At 31.2% G+C, this 26043-nt stretch overlaps 1 protein-coding gene and 1 long non-coding RNA gene across 2 annotated transcripts; both read right to left on the reverse strand.

Annotated features, from left to right (window-relative positions):
• Positions 1-234: 234 nt before the first annotated feature.
• LOC149093284 (uncharacterized) lies at positions 235-2565 on the reverse strand. Its single transcript, XR_016200096.1, has 2 exons — positions 662-2565; positions 235-581 (listed from the first exon to the last, which is right to left on the reverse strand). It is a non-coding gene; the product is annotated as an uncharacterized LOC149093284 (long non-coding RNA).
• Positions 2566-3510: 945 nt separating this feature from the next.
• Positions 3511-26043, reverse strand: LOC107367055 (uncharacterized). The gene is made up of 4 exons (XM_015934720.3): positions 25747-26043; positions 23162-23521; positions 22572-23047; positions 3511-4201 (listed from the first exon to the last, which is right to left on the reverse strand). Exons 2-4 carry the CDS (start codon positions 23440-23442, stop codon positions 3831-3833), a joined length of 1128 nt encoding a protein of 375 aa, XP_015790206.1. The 5' UTR covers positions 23443-23521; positions 25747-26043; the 3' UTR covers positions 3511-3830.

A 26043-nucleotide genomic window follows, 5' to 3' on the forward strand; every position in this document is an offset into this window, starting at 1 on the left:
AACCGATTGAATAAAATCACTTAATTGAAGAATAATTTCTTATTTTCAAGAAATTATCAAAACAAATCGAAATTCAGTTTATTTCCTTTCAATTCCTGCAGAAAATTATTCCCATGGTTAAGGAACAATTTAATAATTTTTTGCCTTTAAATTAACAGTTAAGGTTGAGTGACCAATCAATTGAACCTAAAATGCTCTTTTGCTCTCCAATAAAAGATTGATAGAGTCAACAGTTGAAAAGAAAAGTTTAATTGAAAAAAAGAAACATCTTTACAAGTAAATTGATGTCGGGAAATAAAAAAACAATGAAATTCCAATAATAATAAAAAAAGTAATCAGATTTTCTGAGTGAATACTTGAACCCATTATAACTATCAACATAAACACCTTGTTATCTTGTTCATCAAACTAGCATTACCCTGACTACAGCCATCATCATCAAGATCGTCGTCATTTTCATGATGATGATCATCATAATAATCATAATAATCATGATGATCCAAATGAAATGTAACACTTGAAAACCACAAAATGACCAAATAAAAATGTAGCCATCAAATTGAATTTGCACAAAACATAAACTACAGGAAAAAAAAGAATGCCAAAAAGTGAGTGAAATGTAAATTTTGCAACAAAATAGCAACTTTAACATTTAATTTACCTTTTTCCCAAGAAACCCTTCTTTCAAAGTTAATCAATTGTAAAGGTAATTGTTGAAAAGTTATTAAAGCTCAACTCTTTCAATTTGATTGAAAAATAAAAAACAAGCCAACAGTCGATGAGCATTTGTACGAGAAAAGGCAAAAAGCCAAGTAATGATAATGGGAAAAATAAGGAAAAGGCAACAGAAAGAATGAGCTAAATGGATTTACAATGTAATAATTGTTTTTAAATGATGCTTAATGAACTGTTTAAGGGCTATCCATTAATAACTATTGAACAGTGTCAAAAAGATAAGCCAATAGTAAAAGGTTATTTGAGGTTTGAAAATGATGTGATGATAATAATGATAATGATGATAATAGTGAAAATAATAATAACAATAATAAACAAGATAAACATGAGATATAACAATAACAATAGCAACCTAATGATAACATTATCATCAGTTTATTTTGTTGCCTTTTTGCGACTAATCTTTTGTTTCTATTAGGTTAACCTTTCGTTTAAGTGTTCAAAATTGTCTGTCTTTAACACTTTTCATTTCATTCAAAACTCTTTTATTTGAAACATTTTCATTGAAGGTAAGTAAAGTTTAAAAGGTTGACATGCAAGTATACAGAATGTCGAGTGAACAAAACTGTTCATTTCTACATGAATATTTATTCTGTTTTGGCTTTTTTGTTTCATGTTAATGTGCCAGTTTTGGGTTTGCAAAAGTGATCCTATAAAATGAAACATAATTCATTAATGTTTCAACCAAAAGGCAACCTTTTTTTTAATTTGCTCCTGGTTTCGAGGCTTGCACCTTGTTTTCATTTTAAACAATCTTGTTGGATTACTCATTAATTGTTGATCATGATGATTTAAAATGTCTTCATTTATTCAGATCACACTGTGAACACTGAAATATTCACCATTTTATTGGATAAATGTTTCTCTTTTGCTATTTTACTCTTTTTTTTGCTACTTCACTTTGCGCTTTGTTAACTCTTTCAATCCATTTTTTTTTCTTCTTCTTCTGTTTTCTTTCTGCCTTTTCAAGCTACACTCACAATAATTTACAATTCATGTAACTTTCAAGTTGAGTTATATAAGCTAAATAAATATAAGCTAATGTGAAACATTGCAGTGAGGGATGAGCAGAGAGGCAAAGTAGTTGGTAAAGATGGAAGAGAGAAGAAGGGAAATGGAAAGAAAAGAAAGAAAAGAAAGAAAAGAAAGAGAAGAAAAAGATTTGGTAAAATAATGTGCAAGAGCAAAGGGACTTTTCAATGGGATTCAACCCATATTGGGTAACAAGCTGAAACCAATACAAAGCTTTCTTTACTTGGTTAACCCAAAAAAGAGAGAAAACAGAAAACCAATCAATTTTTGGGTTCTTTTAGGTAACAAACATTTCCATTTTTTGCTCATTCTGGTTACTCGACTATCGACTATCTTGACTGTCTAATTGAATCGTTCATCGATATGGGTTAACCAAGACTGTCATTTTATTCAATATTTTCATTCATTTTTCTTTTTCCTTTTTTTATTGACAAAACACTGTTGGCTCATTATGGCTCAATTCTGGTCAACTAATTGGTTGCAATTATTGTTGCATTAACCAGTCACCCACTGGAGTGTTTAGACCAATATTCTGGTGGAAACAGCATCATGAAAGGGTAAAATTTTGACTTGAAGTTAATTAGAAAAATTGAACTTTTTTTTCTCATCTTCTTTTCTAGCAGATGACTTGAAATGTACTGGAAACTTTGGTTCATTACGTGATTGCTTTTCCTCTTTTATCTCTGGTTGGACAAGCTCAAGCATTCATTTATTCATCAATTGAACCTTTCCTTTTGGATTAACCATGAAATATTTATCAATCAAAAATTTAATAAAAGTTTTTCAAAAGCTGATCATATTATCAAGATGAAAGTACATTAGCGATGATTGTTTATTATCAAGGGTTAAATCGCAAAGGAAAAATAAGTTTCATTGGTTTAATGGCTAATACAAAAGGCTATATAAGAAGTCATTGAATCATTGATCACTCAAACAGAAAAACAAACAAAACGGTCATCAAGATTAATAAATTGAATTGACCAGTTTGATAACCTTAACCAATATCTTTCGATATCAGCTTTACCAAACAAATAACTATTTTTTCAATTGCTGGCTAAACTATTAATCTTGCTTATCCTTTAACCTTTCCTCTGTAATAACAAAAGAGTTAAAAAAACAAAAACAACTCAAAGATGATTAGATTGGATAGACGAGTTGAAGAAACAATTCTGGTTGTAAAGCCTTTTACAGCCGTTCAACCAGGTATTTGAAGGGTATTTTACATGAAACGAATCTAAAATTATCCTTTGAACTGAGAGGCTGGAAAAACTTCAATGAGACCAAAAAAGAAACGAAAAAATTCATTAAAAAAGGGTCCAAAAAAGCGAGCAACACTTGAAGCTCTAAAAATAGACTTGGACAACAAAAGACTCTGTCCCTGACTAGCAGATTGACCAGTAGGAATAGAGAAAGGGTTGAAACGGTTCATCTTTAGGGTGACTCTTTGCTTACCTTTGCAAAGGCAAATAGTGAAAAGGTAAAGTAAAGAGTATGAAATTGGTCAAACTTAAAAATAGATTGGGAGTCGTAAAGTTGGACGCTTTGCAAACATGAAAAGTTGACTTCGGTAACTGGCCAATTAGTACTGGTATCGGTTTAACCCTTTTAGTGTCACTTTACCTAGAAAGGTTGGTTGAAAGGCAACTTAAAGAAGATTTTTTCCGGAGTCTTTTTTCTTTCTGTTACAACAAGTTTCAATTATGAAAATGATTGATTGTGAGTATTGAGTGAATGTAAATAATGTTGATGTTGACATATTTTTTTATTAATTTACGTTTATGTTCATGATTTTCATATTAATACAATATTAATGTTGTGCTTATAAGTATATGAGTGAAGTGTATATGTTTGTATGTGGTTTGTGAGTGTTACAATGTATGCATTTGTATGTATTTTATGTCATTGTTTTTGTTAAGTTAGTTTTTTATGTGTTTTTTGTTTTTATATTTATGTCTTTCTGTTTTGTTTTGTTGGTTTGTTTGTTGTTGATGCTTTTTATTATTACCATATGAATGTCCATTGAATGATGAGTTTACAATTATTAATCCAATATTTATAATTTATTAGTGTTCCAGTTTACTTACTAGTGGTCCACCAATAGGGCCACTTGTATTATTGTTGCTATTATTACTACCTCCTGAACCTGGATTACCGGTTGAGTGTGAACTTGAATTGTTTCCATTGGCTCCTGATGAACCATTTCCATCATTACCTACCATCAATGTTACACCTGAATTCATGTCTTTCTTGTTATTCTCCTTTTTCCACTTCATTCGTCTATTTTGAAACCAAATTTTAATTTGACGTTCAGTTAAACATAAAATGTTGGCTATTTCAATGCGCCGTCGACGAGTCAAATAACGATTATAATGAAACTCTTTTTCCAGTTCCAGGGTTTGATATCGAGTGTATGTTTGACGACCTCTTTTACGTTCTGTTTTTATATATCAAGAGAGAAAGAAGAAAAAGAAAGAAAAATAAAAATGTAATCAAGGTAAGTAATGGTCATTTTTATCATTAGTTTTCATCAATAACATTCAATTCTGATTTATATGAATTAAAGTCAGTAACTTTAGATGAATTAAGTAAAGAGTAAAAGAAAGAAATGGAAAAGTTGCAGAAAATAAGAAAATAAGAAAAATGCCAAAAAATAGGAAAAAGTAAGAAAATTAAGAATAAAAGTTGGTGAAGAAAAAAAAAGTAAAGGAAACTCGAAATTCCCAAATGTTTCAAGCTGTTTTTTTTGCGAAACGAATTTTTGATAAGTTCAGTTAAGGATGAGGATGAGATTTGGTTGGGAATAAATTGGGAATGAAGAAAACGAACAAAAGGAAAGAAAAATGAGAAAGAGTGTTGGAGAAGATGAAGACGAAGATGAGGATAAAAATGAAGGAAAAGAAGGAGAAGATGAAGATGGGGATGAGAATGATGGTGATGAAGAAGTAAAGGAAAGGAAAGGAAAGTTGAATAAGATGAGAATAATGATGAAAATGGATGAACAGGAAGGATGCAGTATAAGAACCTATATTATCATTTATAGATCTAGATTCAGTTTTGTTGTTGATAAAAACTGAGAAAGGAGAGAGGAATAAGAGATTAGGTGAGACAAGAAAATGGCTGTCAAGAAGAAGAAGAAGAAAGAAGAAAGAAGATGAAGAAAGAAAATGGATGAAGGAAGAAGATGAAAATGGATGATGAAGGGCACAGAAAAAAAGAAGAAGAAAAAGGATGAAAAAAGAGATGAGAAGAAAAAGGTAAAAAGAGTAAGGAAAGAAGAGAAAAGTTAAATTGACTGAGTAAAGAAAGAATCTTATAGAAGAATCCTCATTATAGAGGAAGATGAAATTGAAAACAGAAATGTTGTTTCAGATTATATATGAAAGATAGGAGTGAAATCTGATGAACTATTGATTTGTTTTCTCTGGCTTTTTCGTTTTTACTTTTCATGAGAATGAATCTTGAATCTATAAGAGGCAAAAATGAAATATAATATGAAATATGAACATTGAAGTGAAGAGAGTGAGTGAGAGAGAAAAGCAAATTTAGCTGATATTTTTCATCTCTTGAAACTTTAATCTGATGAATTATAACTATTTTATCAAGTTATAAAGTTGGAAGCTTCCTTAAACAATGATTGGGAATGAATAATGAAAAATTTACCACGGAAATGATGGCTTTCTCTTCATCTTTTTCATTTACCACTTGCAAAGCAATGAATAATCTGAAATGGGTCAGAAAATTCAAACAAAAGGAAAAGGGAAAAAAGAGGAAAATTCATTACCATGGTGAAATAGAAGGGAAAAAATGGTTGAAATTTTCCATTTTTTCTTTACTCGATTGTATTTAACGGTAAAAATTATCAAAATAATGAAAGAAAAATATTATTCCAAAAGCTTTTCCATTTTGTATATGAAATGATTAAATTGCATTCCATTCCAAAATGTTGACTTTCAATTTGTTCAGTAAACTTGGTGTTGAGCCTTTAATGGTTTACGATTGAAGTTTTTAATTTTACTTTATTGTGTTTCCTATTTTTCATTTTGCATGCCTTCAACTCTAATGAACACACACGGTGTTGAAGCTTAGCATTCAACCTTTAAGTAAACTTGTTTATCGTGAGTCAATGAGGATGAGGAGCAAAAAAATTCTGGCAACATTATCAAGTCAAGACATTAGTTAATTTGATTACTAAATGAGAGGCGAAAAAATTCAATCAGATTGTTCATTGCATGAAGGAATGTTGCCAATGTTGGCTTGGTTCCATCAGGTATGTTGAGCTATTATACAAACAACAAAGTGGAGTAAATTTATTCATTGCTTGCTTCTTTGCCTTTCACTTTTCATGTCATCCAACGAACACCATTAGTACCTATAAAAGGTCCGGTTAACCGTAACTGACTTTCATCCTTTTATTTTGAAAAACAAAACTTTATCCTTTGCATAACCAATCAACTGCTATTAAATTTTGGTTTATTTAAATTATCCAATTTTAAATCATTTACGATTGATTGACTTTTCACATTTTGCAACAAAAAGTCACAGGAGCTTGGGTCAAGTTAATGTTTATTATTCAATGGGGATTTCAAGAGTCGAAGGATGTTGTTGCTTTTGCTGTGCCAAAACTCATTACTGTTTGGTTGAACAAGACAGAGGCAACATTTCTCATGAAAATCAAGATAAAAAGTCTAAAGTTTATTTCAATTTGAAAATGTTTAGGTTAGGTTAAGTTAGATTAGGTAAGATTAGATAAACAATGGTTTTTCCTTGTAAACAGTTGAAGCTGTCAAAAGTCAACTAGACTCAACAGCTGAACTTAGTACAATTAGACAAGTTTAATTGGCACTCTTTCCAGTTGAACGTGAACACACATTTTTGTCAAGTAACATTGCCATTTCCGTGTGCGCAATGAACGCCTAATGTCTGCCCATCTTTCATCTGTCTTTTAATTTCAAAGCTAACTTTTATTGGTTGTCAAACATGTTTTCTGCCCTAAGAAAATAGAACAATTTTGTAAAGGAATTTTACGATTTTTTGTCGTTTTTTCTTCTTCTTATTCTCATGAAATATTCTGCTGTTGCAAATATTTTTCCAAATTTTCTCTATAATCAGGGTAACAGTAAAAGCAATCAAGTTGATCGAATGCTCTGTTAGTTATTATTATTTGGATTCACGCTTTTTACATTCAGTAAACAGACACTTTGCGCAAAGAGCATGATGATGAGCTAAAGTGATTTATAAGTAGTGATAGTAGGATTCAAGTGATAGGATGAAAGAAGAGAAAAGATAATCATTATTATTTTTCATCATCATCACCATAATCATTATCTTCATCATTTTCATCTTTCTTTTTCTCTATTTCATCCCGTTCCTCTTCAGTATAATCTCAAAGTGGACTCTTGAAAAGCATTGACAAGAGTTTTTCCTCTTCCACTGAGTTTCCTATGAAGAGAAAAACAAGAAACTCGCCTGGATTCTCTCTCTCTCTCTGCTGGGTAATACAAAGAATTATGAGAATGAATCTTCTCTCTGAAAATGATGATTCTGATCATGATTATCATGATGATCATCTTGATCATCATCATTCTCTCATGATGAACAAAGAAGAGAAAAGCCGATGATATTATCATTTATCAAACACACAAGATACAGCAACTCTATTGAAAGCTAAAGCTCATGGAAAGAGAATCACATATACAGAAGAAGAAAAAAAAATGAGAGAAAAGATAATCTATGAAAAATAATAATTTATCATTATTATATATTAAAATGCCAAAGGAACAATTCCAATGCTCTTGAGCAGTTAATCTTCATTCGCCTTTAACCATTTGGACTACATAAAAGAGATAAATTTATCTTTATAATACAAAATAATATAATGCCGAGAACTGCAGAAAAAGCTTCAGAATCTTTCAAAAAATAATAATGATAACAGAAGATTCATTTTTATCTGTTGTTATATATATTTTTGGTGTTTTGTTTTCTGGTTTTTCCTTTCATAACTTTTATATCCTTTTTATTTATACACAAAATGTTATGAGTTGGTAATAATGTTTGAAGCAAACAAAAGTGAAAGATATATTTCAACTAATTATAAATTGGACAGTTAAATTGTTACTTTAAGTTATTAGGGTTAATCAAGCCTTTTCTGGTTTACGCTTCTTCTTTTTTCTCTACACCATTCTGGCGTTTGTTTTGTTTTGTCTCGCTTTTTCTCACTTTTTTCCTTCTCCTTCATCATCATTATCATTATTCAGGATATTTATTTTCAAGTAGGATAAAGTTTCATGAGCAATAAACATTAAGCACATTAGAGAGTGAACAAGAGAAAGTTTTTTTTTTAAAAAGCAAGAGAAATGGAAAAACACAGAATTCATGGGAAAACAAAGAGTTGAGAATAAATTGATGAAATGTTGAATCATTCATTAAGAAATGATGCAATTGTGGTTTAATCATTTTCACTGTCATTTGTCTTTCCTCTTTCCACTCAACTGGTAAACTCGTCCATTTATCTATAAAAGGCAATGCTCTAGGTCAACCCAATGCTCAAGCTTGATCAGAAAAGGGTCGGAGGTAGTAAATTAGAGATGTTATGTTAGATTCCAATACTTTAATGATAACTTTATTAATGATAACCAACTATTATTATTTAAATAAGGTGCAGATGCGTTTTATTATGGCAGCCTAAATCTACACTAGGTAAGACAATCGATCGCCAACATCGGAGGGTGCGGAAAATAGTGGACATTCTCGTTAGATTAGAACAATTTTTGTCGCTGTAATTACAATCAACTAAATGATTCACGTACTGAATGGAGATATTTTTAATGCGAGAATTTGTCTTATGAGAGCTAATTTAAGGTATTTGCAATATGATTTCTATGAAAAACTAAGTCTTTATAGTCGACTTGTTTTACTCTTTTTGAATACATATTCCGTTCATATGAAAGCCTTTATTCACACATGAATGCTCTCAATTCATTTGCTCGAAAAATTGATGAATCTTTCAATTTCAAAAACAAAGCTAGCAAACTTTTGCGATTAAACTTCAGCTTCCATATATTTTACTCATGAACCGTAGAGGTCAAATCTTCGCTACGCTCCTATAATTAAACTTTCCTTTGGATTCATCAAGATATTTAATGGATTAACAGGCAATCTTTTGCCGTTATATCTGGTGAACACATTAAGTTTCTTGGATCACGATTTTATGGATACACCTTTCCGTCTAACCTGGATTGGCCGCAACCCAAACTGACTGGAAAGCTTTACAATTGTCAAGTCTACTCACTCATCAGTTCTCACAAAATTCAATTGAAAGTAACGACTATTCCGGATTTTAGTGGGAGTATCTTGTAGGGCATTTATTTTGATTCAAGACCAGGATAATCAAATCAGGATAATTGATTCAGGCACATGAATGCCTAACAATACTTTGATTTTTAGAATCCCAACGTTTAATAGTAATTAGATTGAAAGAGAGAGAGAAAGCTTTGAGCATTTTCAATTTACAATAAGCTTGAATTTGGTAATTACTCAAGATAAGAAAACTCTTTGTAATAGTGACCAATGAGAAACAAGCAAGTAATTACCAAATGGTGAAAGCTTGTATGATAAAAGGTTGAAAATGATTGAGAGGGGAAAAGATTAGGTTAATGAGCCAACCCCTTACAAGAAGAGTTTTATTCAATGAGTCTTGAGCAATACATTGGCGGGTCTTCATCGAGGGTCAAAATTGAATCAACTTTGTCAACTATTGGTCGATAGCAGTGTAACTTAAGGACGAGGACCAAAAGAATAGGGAGAACGGCCTCGATTTATTTTCATGATTTAGACATAATTTCTTAACCGAATCTTTACGCTGAGTTCAAATATGCGATTCATTTTTTATATTCATAGCCGTTTTCGAAAAATGGCCTTAGAATTTTTATTGTGAAACAAACTATTTTAGATTGAAATCATCACGCTAAAGTAATTTACCGTTTATAAACGCGAGCACAATTTAAACACAAATAAATCTAATCTAATTAAAGTTGAATTCAAATAGACTCAGAAGATTTATTCAGCCTTTTCCTTCTTCTTCAGGTTTACGTCCACACAAATGTGATGTCTGTAGCAATGCTTTTAAACACAAACATCATACTCTTATTGTAAACCTCAAAGAATCTAGATTCAGATGGTTCATAAGATGAATTTAATTTCTTCATCGTCATCTCTCTTTTCTCAGAAGATTTATTCAGCCTTTCAAATCCTGAATACTCAGGTTCTTTAGGGTCACTTTAGGAAGTTTCTAAACCTTTGAACAGGGACAATGTTGTAATAAGACCAAAGTCAAACAAAAAGAAAATTTCACTAAGCTAAGGATTAGCAATAGGTAGAACTAGCTCAATTAACCCCTTATATATGTTACAAAACGGAAGGAAAAGAGAACAAAAGAAAAGAAAAAATGAAGCAAGCTTAGAAGCTATGGACACCATTACTTAGACAACAGTAAACAATCTTGTGATGTCATTGTTAGGGATTAACACAAAATTACAAAACAAAATAACATGATTAAACTTTAAAGCTTAGAAGCTTGAAAAATGAATTAAATGATTAATTAAATGATATGAGTGAGATCGTTCTTGGGCATCACTACACTTCCCATTAATATAAAATCGGATTTTCGATACGACGTGGTTACTGAAATAACTTGAAACTTTGAAACGATCCCCGAAAAATCTAACCGGTCCATATCTTTGTTTCCCCTTTATTCAAGATTATTTTTTGTAAGAATCAGCTTGATTGACGAAGAAATAAAGAAGTTATTCAAAAGATACAGGTTGACATGTTTTGTGGCAGACCCTTTAGATTTTACGAAATACGCTAGATTCGATCTGTTACTAACGCGACGATTTTCGTCTGACCTAGTATTAAATAAGACTTGAAAATGTGTATCATAGAGTTGTAAGGTATCTTCAGGGATGAAGAATAGAGACTTACAACTGAGATCAGTTTCTCAATAACTTTAAGTACAATCAACGCTGTTAATCAATTTGAGGTTAAATTATTTTATTTCAGTTGATGTGTCTAAGTCACCAGTAAATCAAATATCAACACAAGGACACAGGTAATAAGCAATTAGACTTTTAAGATTTTTAAGTAAATTATATTGATTATGATGAGCACAGTATTGAGAGAATACCCTCTTCAATCAATTAACAATTTGTTGATCACAATTTAAAGAGAGAAAGAGAAAACATGATCTGGTTTGTTGGTGAAATTGACCAGTATTTATGTCAAGTAAAGAGAAAAGGGAAGAAAAGCAAAAAATTTAGATTAAACTAAGGGGGATTGACATTGAATTAGAGGCAAAATGTAGTGTCGAAGCCAAACAGAAACTAGATTTTATCAGACTTGGTCATGAGGGCTTTCTATTGATTAATTAAAAATCCATGAAAAGGGTTTTGGTCCACATTCTTCATCACTTAATATGGATGCGATGTATTTTCCCACCATTAGGTGATGATAATTGTATTTTAATTGATAACCGTAATCTTAATTGAGTACATATATGGTAATACACACTGGTTTGTAATGATGAGCCTTCTTTCTCTGGTATATTATCACATGAGAATGATTGAGAACTCAATTCTGTTCAAGACAAGACACGAAGTGAGCGTAATATCTCTCATTTTTATATTGTAATCTCAATCATTTTTTACCTTAGCATTTCCTTGGCTTCAGCTGTATATCTTATCTCCCATTGAACTCTTCCAACTTAACCGTGTTCCTAATTTTATTACTGTGACCTTATTTTTCGTTACAAAAGAGAGAACCAATTGAAAATTTAGGCCCGTTTTTACCATGCTGCACATATCAACCTAATAATTTGCTGATAATTTTTCGATATGACATTCTTCTAGGATTGCAAGACAATTTATATCCACTTACGCATAAAGCCTTATCTTCGTTTTTACATTGAAAAAGGTCTGATTTTGAAAAAAATTCATCGCATAATTAAGTTTGAACAAGAAGCTTGGCTCAACCGTATATTGAAATGTATACTGAAAATAGCAAAAAAAGCTACATTATCATTTGTCAAAGATTTTTGGAAACTCATGGTAAACTCATTGTATGGAAAAAGGATAGAAGATAGTAAAGTCATAATTGCTACAAATGGAAAACAAGCATTGAAGCAAATAAGGTAACCAATGTTTGAACAAATTTTACATTCTTGACAATGATCTAGCAATAACCAAGTTGAGAAAGTTTGATGTTCTCGATAGACCAATATATTTAGGCTTTTCAGTCTTGAAATTGTCAAAGTTGCACATGTGAAAGAGGAGCTCAAGAGGAAATCAGAAGAAGGATTTTTTTGTGGTTTTCATAATACTTTTAACTAGATCAGTTATAATTTATTCTGAATCATGATAAACACGTTCACTCAATCCAAAATGTCTCTTGCGTAAGCTCTGCCCAATTTCAGGAAATTGTGTCAATTTTTAGGTTTTCAAAACAATCAAAAATCGAAATTGAATCCATATAAATTCACTGAGTTATCAAACACTTCATTTCAAATGGATAAAAGTGACCTGAAAACCGCTGGATCTATTGGTCACATCTACAATTATTTTTCAGAAAGATCATCAAAGATGGACTATTCAGAATGTTCCATGCCTAGTTAAAAGCATTATGAAAAACCCTAATATTCCTGTAAATATTCCAATAATCATTTCGATTAACTGACATTGCAATTTTTATCCTTTTTTTACTGAATTTCTTTTCTCTCATTTTTCTGCACTTTGTTAATTACTTCAATTAAATTTGCGTTTCAAAACGTCATGGAAATGTCAAATGAAAGCTTTTAAAATTCAAAGTGGCTGGAAAATCTGGGAAAACTTGATACATCCAATTGTGTCCCTTTTATGATCTGCGTGATCTGATCACAATTTGACATCATCAAAACAGCACAAAACAAGACATATGGTAAAATAACAAAATCTCTATCATGCACCAGCGCTGAGAAATGGATGTTTAAAGGTTGATAAATGCCATTGAAACGGTCAATATATTGAATGGGTTGTATAAATAGATTCTGTCTTTTACTGTCTTTCTAAATGAAATTCAATTTAATAATGACAATTTATGAGGCCATTTAGTGGTTTTCAAGTGATACAATATATTTTATGGTGATGATGGTTTGATGAACAAGATAATAAGGTGTTTATGTTGATAATGACGGTAAGTGAGGTTGAAATATTCATTGACGAAAAAAAAGAAATAAAAAAATCTGATTACCGTTTTTATTGTTTTTCGTGTTTCGTTTTATTTGTTTTACATCTCAATTTTGTTGAAGCTATTTAAAGAAGATTTTTCTCACTTTTTCCTTTCTCTTTTCCCCTTTTAACCTGGCTCTTCTTGAAAATTTTACTTGTTGGTGTCTGAAGAAAGTAAAAATACATGAAATAAAAGATGGAACCAAAACTGGGTTAATATTGTTCAGCTGGGTAAGGAGTAGTAAAAAAAGCGATAATAGTAATAAAAATAATAATAATAGTAAATAGAGATAAGTAGCTGATGAGACAATTAACCTTGACATTGAAAGTCAAGGATGTTTTAGAGGCGAAATGAGCGTGTTAAAAGCTGTAAATACAACATGTAACATAAAAAGAAAAACATCAAAATGGAGGAAGAAGAAGCTGATGATGATGATGATGATTGTTATTATTATTACCTCAATAGACAGCTATTATCATGAACTTGACGATTATGGCATCACTTGAATGAGATGTGAATGGGATTGGGGAGGAAAGAATGAAGATGATGACGAAAAGTGGTAGTAAAAAAAGGAGGAAAGCAAATTAGAGTAAAATAAAAAAAAAGATTACAATGAAACTCAATGGCAATGGATGCTTTCAAACCTGACCTTTTCATTGTTGGCATTTATTCAATTTGACATTACCGTTGGTCTTACGGTAATCCACTTGGCAACCTTTCATTTTTTATGATTGTCTACCTTTTGTTTAGTTAGTTTGACATTTTGCATACTCGTCAAGTTGAACAGTCGTTATTCCCAAAATGTCACTATCTCAAATTGTCCGTTGTCATAGTTACTAACCAAACAGCGATAAGATTTTCCCGAAATTTAATCTGATTATAATTAAAATTCAATGTTAATAAATTTTTTTGATGATGAATCAACATAAATTACCAGAGTTTGGTTAATTTGATTATTAATTACGACAAAAACTTGATTTAAAAAATCATAAAAAGGCTATTTTTCGGTGAAATTCTGCGTAAATAGCAACAAGACTGATCCCACGAAGTGACATTTTGAGAATAACGACTGTAGTTCCATCTAAACAATCGGGCGACACTTAAAAATTAACTCTGGCTCTATTTTGTTAACTTAACCCTAACACCTACTATATTAATAATTAACTAATATCGAGTATTACAACCATTTTCGTTTGAATAGAACCAACTTTCATATGAACACAACCAGCATTCAAAAGAGTAAAGCCGGCTGACTGTAAAGACTCAGAGTTTACATAAAAAACCCAGCGTTCAAATGACCAAAACTCACTTTCATAAGACAAAAACTCTCGCGTTAAAGAGTTACTCTATTCATAACGTTATTATGTAAAGAGGATTGTCACTAATTTTTCCAATGAACCTCCACTGAAGATTGTAAATCACAATAGTAAGTCAACGTTTATCAAAACGTTGACTTATATTCCAGGATACTCCAGAAAATATGTAATTAACAATTAACGAAATAATCTAAGCACTGAATAAAGATACTCTTAACTTGTGAGTTTTGGTCATTCGAACGCGTTTTTTTCTGTGTCTTAACAGTCAGTCAATTTTACTCTTTTAGATCTGGATTTGTTCATATGAAAGTTGGTTCTATTCAAACAAAAATTATTGCAATATAATAAGAGTTGTACAAACTTTTATTTTACATCGAAAATTTTTAGAGATAAAAACTTTCATGAGTAAACTTGAAGCAGCTTGAAACTCGAAATGGCGCATTTTGCTTATCTCTTAATATTTCCATATAATTGGTAGTAAATAGACCAAGAATTGACCAGCAAATGACCAGACGCCCGTATTCAATGACTATTGATGCTTATTTATCAGTCAATGAGGATAGAAATGCAAATAAAAGGAAAACCTCGAGGTAACATGCAACTAGATCCAATTGGTGCATAGACTGTCACCTATCTTCAATTTGGTCAACTTTATTTACCAATTCAACTTCATTCGATTGCTAATGCTTTCTTCATTTCTCATTAAATAAACATTTAAAGATCATGAATCAAGGAATCATCAATCGTCTTGAACCTGGAAAATCGAAAGCCTCAAAGACAATGGCCTCAAAATTTAATATACAAGTGATGTTAATGTTAGAGTTAGAGATTAAAATGAAAAGTCAATGGAATCAAGAAAATATTGAGATGTTTAAACAAACCATTTGAATCAGATCACAATAACTCGTTGAGTAGTTTTCTGCAACTTTTCGTTTCTTTACTTGCACCATGAAATGAAAAATGAACATGTTTTGTCCTGTAAAGACGCATTTCATTTTCTATCTTCTTCTCTCAATTTGTTTCATTAATCGGTTCATTCATCTTTTATCAGTCAGATACATCAAGTTAGTTTTGCTTCATTATTGTTACTCCACTGCTTTGAATGGGATTATGGCCATGTAAATGAAGACCAATTTTACCGCTTTAAGTCAACAAAGTAGATTAGCAAACAAAATCGAAACATTTCTTTACTGGTTTTGGCGAGTTTCGATGTATTACTTTGGCAAGTTGTTCAGAAAATAGTTTTTATCGAATTTCAATATTCTTCTCTTTACAATAAATGAATATAATATTGAGCACAAACTTCAACTTGTTACAATCAAAACTTAATTGAATCCGCTTTCTTACCTAAAAATATCTAATAATTGCAGTCTCAAAGCCTAAGTTCTTCTTTCTTGATGATTGTCATATTTTGAAAATTGACTCAGAATCCTCGTCTCAAGCATTTTTCTGTTAAATATTTTCACTGGTATTGGTTGAAAGCAATATTCAAGGCGGATAATAGTGCAACCGACTGCCAGTAAATGCTATTTAAATAGTTCATTTATAACATTCCTTTCCAACTCAGTTTCTTGATTCAAGATTTTCAAGCCCACACAATAGTCAATGATATTAACGTAAAATAAGCAAAGCTCCATAGAAAGCATAGCATTAATTGAAATAAATACACTTCAAGAGTCTACCAACTTTTGGGAAAACCTTATACAACCTTGTACCAACTGGTGCATAGACTGTCACCTATCTTCAGTTTGGTCAACTTTATTTACCAATTCAACTTCATTCCATTTTATTGCTAATGTTTTCTTCGTTTTTCATTTCTTTTCAATTCTGTGTTGTATTCAAGGACTGCTTATCTTGACAGAACTATCTACACTGAATTGAACGAAAAAATGAGCTGAGCCAAGGCTAGTACCATAATGTCATAAAGCCTGTCAATCTGAGTCAATCGATTAGCTGAACATCGAATAACTCCCTGAAAATGTAATATTAAAACAAAATTTAAATACGATATCAATCATGGAAAGTAAATCTTGGAAAATTTAATATTTTCCACTTATTTCTATGCAAAATTGAATTGCGACGGCATCTCAACTCAACCAATAATTTCTAGACTCAGTTATCATGCAAAAATACAGAAGCAAAAGAAAAATAAGTTCGAGTTTAAAGACAGAAGTGCAATGCCATCTTTCGGGCAACCACAAAACTTGCCTTCTTTTTGAATTTCCCTCCCAAAGTAGTGATGCACTGATATTGTTTGACGGATATTCAATATTTCTCTAGATGTTTTTATCAATATATCGAATAACTAAATTAGCGCAACTGTTTAGCTATTAACGGCCGAATTAAAACTTATCTTACGAGTTTCATGAGTTACTTTTTCTGGTCATTTAATAATAAATAAAGCTTTAACATTAGACTTTTAGACTGAACATTTTGATGCTAATATCATAGATGGCACCATGGACTTCATCATAAACGTTGTTTGTTAAATTGTACCAACCAGTAGGTCAAATCTGTTTAGGTCACAGAATTCTTGATACCTCTAATAAAAATTTATTCAAAATTAAGCAGGAAATTTTGGCTTGATCAACCTAATATTTCTGGGTATTTTCATTTTTGATTCAGTACGAAATCCTTGTTGAATTGCAAATGAGCTGAGCTGATCTATTTTGATCAATTCTCTGATTTAGAAACACTACTTCTGAAAGGCTTTTTCATCGCACAGTGAATCTTATAAAACTGAAGAAAGCTAAAGATTTAAAATTTTAGATTTCTTATTCTGACTCTGGTTTTTCATTATGAATTTGTGTCTTTTCGATAATCATTGATAGTATCAGGGAAGAAACTTTACGGTCATCATTTTTGGATCGAAATGGTGGCTAACCGGAAAGGATTCTAAAAGAAATTTTCCAAGTAACGATGGGCCTGATTTGACTACAGTGCCTAAAGATAGTTTGAGCGCGCTATGAATTCAGTTTCATGAGAAAAACATGTTATTCAGTTTACAGTTTGGACTTCGGATTTTTTCACCAAACTCTTTAGTCTTTACTTCTAGAGATGAAGTTACACATAAAGCCTCGAAAGATTCAACTGTTACATTTTCAATAGAAAAAAGACTTTTCAAAAAAGGACTTAAATTTCGAATATTTCAAGAGATGTAAGTATGGTGCCTGTAAGTCTAGTCTAATTTCCGCTATTAAATTTTGAAAAATTAGTCCAAAACATTACTGTTCATTTATGTATCTTTAGAGTATTTTATAAAAATTTTGTAGACGCTTTGTAAGGAACTAAGTGCCGTTTCATTTTCATTATTACAATACCGTATGAAATGTCCGACAGTCAATTGGTTTTGTTATCCAATATTTTGAGTATGTAACGATATTATACGTTATTATCACCGATTTTAATAATATCACCCAACTCTGTCGATTATTATTAAAATGTAGATTGTAATCTTTTTTATCCGAATTCATTGCATTTACAACTATAAAAACAAAAGATTGAGAGAAGAATGATCTATTCTGATGGTTTCATAGTTTTAAATTTCAAAAAATCTTAATCATTCAAATTTTAAATGTCTCTCCATCGCTGAAGTGATTTTGAAAATTTCAGTCCATTTTTATTCGAGATTTAATAGCGATTCGTCGTATTTCATAGCTGATGACTTGTCCAATTAGTGAAGGCAAGTTTTTTAAAACGTAATATCTTAACCATACCCATAGTATCGATATTTTGCCAATCAAAAAAAAAACAAAATTGATGAACGAAAATACCAGTTAAAGATCTCCAATGTAGATACCGAAGTAGATGTCAAGCAGTAAGAAGCGAATAGTGACTCAAACCTGACGATTCGGTAACAGTTGACTAAGCTGAAAATTTAATGGGTTTGACTATTTTAGTCTGTTTGTTTATACTTGCACTGCAGCTCAAAAGTTTGGAACCGGTATACTTTTTTTTATGTAGGATAAGTAAAGTAAGCTTTTGAGTAAAATCGGCCCAATTTTTCGGGTTTGCAAAAAATTAACAAAAAACAATAATCAAGATTCAAGTTACTGAGCTTTCATTCTAACGTTGTTTTTGATTGTCACAGGAATTTTTTGCAAAAGATCAATAAAAGATCTAAAAACGTGAAAAATTGAGCCAATTTTACACAATAGCTTTGCCCCTGCATCAAAAAAGTACACCGGTTCAAAACTTGAGCTACAGTGAATTTGAAATTGAAATTAATAAATAAGTTTAAATGGTTAAATATTCTGACTTAACACAGTATATTGTATGGATATGGATTAGAATGAAGGAATAAGGAAAGAAAATTGTAAAAAGAGCTTTGAATTAAAGGCTGAGATAATGCGACAAAATTTATAAACGGTCCCTAATCAAGGAGGAGTTAAATCTAATTTGAGCGCATCAAATTTCATTACAATTTCTTCAATCATTATTTAACTCAATTAAATTTTCTTGCGTAAAATATTAATCAAAAAACTCTAGAAATCAGATTAAAAAACAATTTAGGTTTAATTTGATCGATTAAGGAAGATTGAAACCATGAAAATACGCTGCCCGGCAGATAGTGTAAATAAGCTATTCCAAGTGAGTCTCATTATCTCAGGCCTTATTATATTTAAAATTTGATAATTTACTAATTAAATAGACAGATTAATATTTATACAAACTAAATAGATCGAAATATATCAAAATTCCAAATTGAGAGACTAAAAAATAAGGTGAATCTGGTTAAATATTAAATTGAGCTTTAAATTAATTTTCAATTGTTGCTGACGTAGCTTTGACAGCACCATTTAAAAATGTAGGATAAAAAATAAGCGTTATTCAATTCGGATTCAAGTTGATAAACAGTCAAAATAATTGTTTCATTCTTTATTCCCGTTAACTATCATCTAGTTCTTTTCATGTAATTCCGTATCTTTCAATAGTTTTTATCAATTTTATTTCATTTCAAAATTCATAAATCGACATGGAATAGATTTTTCAGATGTAAAATTCAATTCTAATTTCCATGAAGTGATTTATTTTGATTTGTCACTCCGCAAAACTGGCCATTTTCTCGATAAATTGACTATTGCGAAGCTCATCTATCTAATGCTACAATGAAAACCGTGATAATTGAGAAGATTTCTCCAAGTTATGCTTTCGTTTCTATTGACAGTTTTTTAAACTTATTGAGGTACCCATCGTGAAAAAGCAGTAATATACAGATACAAGTAAAACAGCTTGCATCAGTCAATTTATCGAAAGAACGGCCAGTTTTGCAAGATGAAAGATCAAAATAAATCACTTCATGGAAATTAGAATTGAATTTTACATCTGAAAAATCTATTCCTAGCAGGCAGAGGAAGGCAAGAACAGCCTTTAAAGGTCACCAGCTTCAGTTAATTCTTTAACCCTTTACCGTTTACTCATTCAATCTCAGCTCTAAGATGGGCATAGTGAAGTTAATGAAAATTTGTTTTTGTTTTTAAACTTTGGAGAAGAGTTTTGAGCGATCCAAATATTTAAGTGTCCAAAATAGAATGGAATTAGCAGCGAAATTAAATTTGATTGAGTCTCAAGTCAAGACTTGGTATCAAAATGGTTCAAAACCGAGAAGAAGGACAAAACAGCGAAAGACAAAATAGCGAATGCAAAATAAATACAATCATTCTCGTTTGTTTAGAACCAACTTTCATATGAACAAAACCAGAATTCAAAAGAGTAAAACCGGCTGACTGTAAAGTCAAAGAGTTTTCATAACAACAAAACCGCTTTCGTATGACCAAAACTCATTTTCATAAGACAAAAACTCTCGAGTTAAAGAAGCATCTTTATTCATGGTGTAGACTGTTTCTTTAATTGTTAATTGCTTCTTTTCTGAGGAATCTTGGAATATAAGCTAACATTTTGATAAATTTTGACTTGTTAATTGTGATTTACCATCTTCAATGGAAATTCATTGGAAAATCAGTGATAATCCTCTTTGCATACTCTGAATAAAGTAACTCTTTAACTCGAGAGTTTTTGTCTTATGAAAGTAGGTTTTGGTCATTTGAACGCTGGTTTTGTTGTTTTGAAAGCTCTGTGTCTTTACAGTCAGTCGGTTTTACTCTTTTGAATGTTGGTTGTGTTCATATGAAAGTTGGTTCTAAACAAACGAGAATGATTGTAAAATCAAATCCGCGAAAAATATCGCTGCGCATATTGCTATATAAAAGCAAAAATTTTCATTTTCTTTTTTTAATCAGTTCGCAATTAGCCATGATTGAGGAAACAATTTGATTGGTAAAGATTTGAATGAAAGAATCAAAATAATTGCAAACTAAATGAAATAGTTGAGCCAATTCAGTTTATGACAATCAAAGTATTGCGTTAAATTTTCAGAAAAAACTTTAATCAGTTTAATTATTTAGCTTCTTATTTTTACCTTTCGCTATTTTGCCTTACTCTGTTTAAACCTTCTATGTTTTGGCTATTTTGACCCTTCACCATCAAAATAGACGGACTAAGTGGAAGAGACAAACGGCCGTTGGTCTAGAGCTCCTATGAGGCTGGGAATTATGCTGCCGTTAAACAAATGTTTGAAACGAATCCAAATTGGATGACCAAGCATTTCATCTCAACAAACGATTCCTTTCGATATTTACTAATGTTTAATAATTTTTCAGATGTTCTTGATGAAAATCAGCAAGAACATCAAACAAATGTCGATTAAAAAATTAAAATAACCTTAATTTAATTTTAACCGGATTCACCTTAAATTATCGATTTACTCAATAAAACAGAAAACCTTTTCAAAGTGAAACAAAACTAAAATTGTGATTAAAAGGTATCACAGTTTATTCAGCAATCTGAATAACCAAATACGCTTGTCTCTAACACACAATGTATCAAATGACAGGGTCTGATCTTAATATACTGATACTATAGTTAATACTAGCTTGTCAGAAGTGGCGCAAGTTTGATCTGAGATATTTTCGTATAGGAATTCAGTAGCTCACTCAAATTTTACAAATTTTGAAAAATTTCACACTGAAATTAACATGCTTTAAAAAGCTATTATAAAATTAACGAAAAAAATCAAAATCGAAAATTCTCTTCATCTATCGAGCCTCTAGACTAAACCTAAACTGGTTTATGCAAGAAATTACGCTAAGTTACTAATCCAACTACGCTGTGATGCGTGTCTTTATGGTGTTGGTACAATTATTTTACAGGAACACGATAAACAATGGAAACCTGTGGCGTTTACGAGTCGACTTCTTCGCGGGTCAGAATTGAACTACGCCATTAGTGATAAGAAGGTTGTGCGATAGTTTATGCAATCGATAAGTTTAGAACCTATCTTGAAGGAATTGAATTTGAAATCATTACGGATGTCTGTAGTCTCTGTTTTCCGAAAACTAAGAAAAATTTACCACCAAGATTGTTAAGATACTCTCTACTTTTACAAGAATTTACCTTCAAAATCATCTATAAGTCAGGAAAACATGACAAAGATTGTGATGCCTTATCTAGTTATTCGTTATTAGTCTAGTCCTCTAACATGGAATAATAAATTCATTTTTGCCTTAAAATTTTTTTCATAGCCTAAACATATTAATCTTTTTTATTAATTGAAAGATAACTTTTAGCTATTCATTAACAGCAACCGAAAATTCATGAAAAAAAAACTATTCCAATGTGGAATTAGCAACATGTCAGTTTAACTCGAGCAAATATTTTTTCTGAATTTCACTGTATATTCAAAAACCTTTTATGGTAAATATGATCGGATCATTTGAGATTGTTATTTATTTTAAATGATTACTTTATACAGCTCTAGTATTAAGTCATAAACTCATTCAATCCGAATTTGTACCAGATTCAGGCCATTCTGAAATATACGACAATTTCGACAATAAATCGCTGAATGGACTCAAAAAATGGTCCTATTAGATTATATTCTGGATTTTTAAACTGCAGATAGTCACTTGGGTCAGACCTAATAAATACGGTGGCTGTTTGATGTGATCCCAACCTAGATCGCTGATTAATCAATTGCCTCAAATGTGTTTCGCTATACAGCCCAGGCTGAAAAGTACTCAAATCGAGCATCCTTAACCTAAGCTGAATTTGTTAATTCAACTTTTAATTCAACTTGATGATTAACGAGAGTAATTGAACGTTCAAAAGAATTGAATAGGAAAATCAGAAATGATGAATCAAGAAAACTTGTATCGGAATGACTAGATAACTCACCAAACTGACTTTTCATCCAGGGAAAATAATTTGGTGCAATTGATGAACTTGAATTGGGTTCACTAGGACTTTCTACTGGACCAGGATACATTTGATTACCACTTTGGTTGCCAGACATTGGCGGTGATGTTGAACCCGATACTTGTAGCATGTGTCCCTGAGGACCGGCCATTATATCTCTATGAGGGTGTTGAATTTGTTGCATTTTACAACTAACATATTGCTGGTTCGTTGAGTCATGTGGAGGAGTTAAACTGTGAATACGACTATGACCTACACCTCCGCCTCCACAATCATAGGGTGATGTTAACGATTGAGCAGTTTGTTGAGCTTGCTGAGATACAGTTGCTTGTTGGGGCGATGTTAATTGAGACGGTGGTATTGATGTTTGTTGATGAGAATTGTCATCAGGTGCAGGTGGACCTGAAGGTACACCGTTACTTGAACAGTTATAGTATGGAATAGTTGGTTCATATCTGAAATTAAAGTAAAGTTTACTTAATTAGTTTCAACCTTTCAAAGTTTACATCTCAATCAATCTCATTTTTTGTCTGTTGCTGGTATGCTTTTTGTTAATGGGCTGTTCTTACTTGACTTCATGAGAATTGGTTGCTTCCAGCTCTCTTAATGTTAATCGATCAAATGGAGGAAAACGTGGGTGTGGTTGTTGTGAAGATGATGTTAAACCAGGGGAGTATTGCATTTGCTGGTATGATGCATAATGACCTGTCCCTGTTACTGGTCCTCGTCCATTTTCATGGCACTGGGATAACCCATGGTGATGATGAGTTTCACTTCCATAGGTTTCATGTCCATTTGAACCAGAGCCATATGTTGATGTGTTGGTAAAATATGGACTCATATCACACATGTCTTTAAAAAATAGCAATAACTATCACTTCAGTTAATCACCAATGGTTGTTGAATATTCCATGTAAATTTTGGTGAAGCTAAAAGTAATTAGATGAATATGCAGATTAAAATTCTAATTGACCAGTTCACGGAATGTCATTGAGAAATGTATTCATTTTTCATTCAATGTTGAATAATTTAAAGATAATGAATGATAAAGTTTCCCAATTGAAAAACAGGCAGACTTGCGATCATGACTGATTGGAAATTTTGTTACTCAGCTCAACACGATTAAAAGATTAAAGTTATTGATGAGCTAAGAATAGTCACAAGGAAAAATATACAACTGAACAGAATGCAATCCAAGTGAAAAGTTTGTTACCTGGTATGTCAACATGCTTTCGGTGTTTTTTCGAATATTTTCTTTATTTATTTTTCGATTAAGTTCTAATTCATGCAGTATAATGCTGAATGATAGGCAAGTCAATAGTGATACTGTTCGATGTGACTGCTTTCATTTTCAACTACAGTAGCTCTCAAATAACCAAACAGGATTGACTTTTGATTGGAAGATGATTATTGAAAAATATTTGGGAAATTATTAGTACATTATCAGTTGAATTTGCAGAAATAAATGTACTCTAATCAGATGATTAATCAATTTTTTACGACAATTTCGTCTCAAAAACTTGCATCAAAAACGTTAAAAGCTTTTCAACATTTTTTGAACATGGTCTCGAATCGAATCAAGCAAAAGTATCCAAGGTATTGAATTTTTTATGATTAGGTCAAATTTTGAGTGAAAATGTATCTAAATAATAAAAATTTGATCGATTAAAAGCCAACTAAGGTCACAAAAAGAAGCTGAAAATAGAGAATTCTAAAGGGTTTCAAGGTTTATTTCTGACAAAATTATCTGAAGATTAAGGTGAAAATTTTGATTACATGACGATAAAGATGAATCGGTCAATTGTATCAACTCGTGTATTAATATTTTGATTAACCTTTACTTTTGTGATTTCATCTTTATCTTCATATAGATTTGTCAGAAATAAACCTTAACACCTTTTACTTCGGGGAAAATTAATCACTGAATTATGATAAATGATGATTAAACCTTGCTTCGATAGTTCTATTTAGTCTATTCTACATGAAAAATATGTATTTCATTCCATTTATAATAAAAAAGTTAACTATGGTTGGTTATTTTTAAGACGTACTGCATTGCCAGACTAAACCACAATGATGTAACTTCAGGTCATTGTGGGCTTTATCAAACCTATTCAAACCGATGTTTTAGTAAATAAATTGATGACGAGATGACATACAAGAACGTAAATTTATCGTAAATCCTTAAATAACCCTTGAACGGCTGTTAACAGAAGAAAAAAACAACATTTTTGCAATCAGTCGACTTTTATTGCCAAAAAAAGTTGTGCCCTTAACTTTTAAAGATAAACTAATGAAACATTCTATTGACCCTCCTTTCCTCTTTTTTCATCTTATCTTTCAATCTTCTTCTGTGTTCATCTTTATCCATGCTTTCCTCATCTCTGGTTCTGTAGTCTCACCATCATCATCATTTTTCCTCTTTTCTTTTTAGTCTAAACAAAGTTTGATATAACGCGAAACAACACATAGCAACATGAAGGAAACTCATCAACTGAAAAAAAAAACAGAAACATAAACAAAAAAAGACAATTTTCGTTCCTTTCATTTGCTTCATTCACTTATCTTTCTCATTCTCTTTCGCTTTTTTCCTTGTAAACCTTTCTTTGACTTGTAAAACCCATCGTTTTCAAGAAATTGGATTGTAATTGTAAAGATGAAAATGAAACTAAATGAGATTTAATGCGCTAAAGGAACCAAGGCAAAAAAAGTGTTTCCCTTCCTTTTTTACGCCTTGTAAAGGTTACAACTAAAGTAAACCTATAAAAAAGTTTACATTTCAAGTTTAACTGTCTGCTTATGAATGTTGAAGTAAAGTTAATGAAGACTTCATGTAATCATAAAAAAGGCACTTTTCACTTGTAAAGACAACAATTTGTAAATCATAATTAGTTGATTGAATTACATTTAAAAATTTGTTTCATTTTTATTCAAAGCCTTTTCTGGCTTTTTCATCTTTACTGGTTAACCTGAAATTAATTCATCATAAAACATCCCAACCATATCCATACAATAGTTTTTAAGCCTGTAAAGTTCCTGCGCTATCAAGTAGCAATGGATATCAAGAAAAAAAGGAATTTTTATTCAAGATTTTCATCTTGGAATTTGATAAACATTGATTTATCGGACCAACAAAAAGCAAAATCTTGGTTACCTTTTGGTTAAAAATGGACATGGCGAGGCCTATGGTTATGATGTTGGATTAATCAATGAAATGAATGTTGAAATGATCCCATAATCACACATATGAAACACACTTGATTATTGTTGAAGTAAAGGTGAAAATGTTGAGATTCCAGCACTTTGATGTCACAAGTTGATCGGAATGGTAAAGGATTGAAAGGAAACAAGATTCAATGAAATCACATAAAACTTTATTCGCCCAATCAGTGCGTTTAATTGAACAATTTTTAAATTACATTATTCTCTGTCTTTATCACTATAATGTTAT

The sequence above is a fragment of the Tetranychus urticae genome, chromosome 3 (genome assembly GCF_039701765.1).
Source record: "Tetranychus urticae isolate SD_2017Ah chromosome 3, NJAU_TeUrti_SD_1.0, whole genome shotgun sequence".
In the NCBI taxonomy this organism is placed as follows: Eukaryota; Metazoa; Arthropoda; class Arachnida; order Trombidiformes; family Tetranychidae; genus Tetranychus; species Tetranychus urticae.

Excerpts from the sequence above, each read along its gene's own strand:
- LOC107367055 (XM_015934720.3), bottom strand. The coding sequence starts at position 23,442 with ATGTGTGATATGAGTCCATATTTTACCAACACATCAACATATGGCTCT. Across the intron at positions 23,048-23,161 it reads ACCAATTCTCATGAAGTCAA|ATATGAACCAACTATTCCAT; the intron begins GTAAGAACAGCC and ends CTTTAATTTCAG. Across the intron at positions 4,202-22,571 it reads CTGGATGAAAAGTCAGTTTG|AACGTAAAAGAGGTCGTCAA; the intron begins GTGAGTTATCTA and ends ATATAAAAACAG.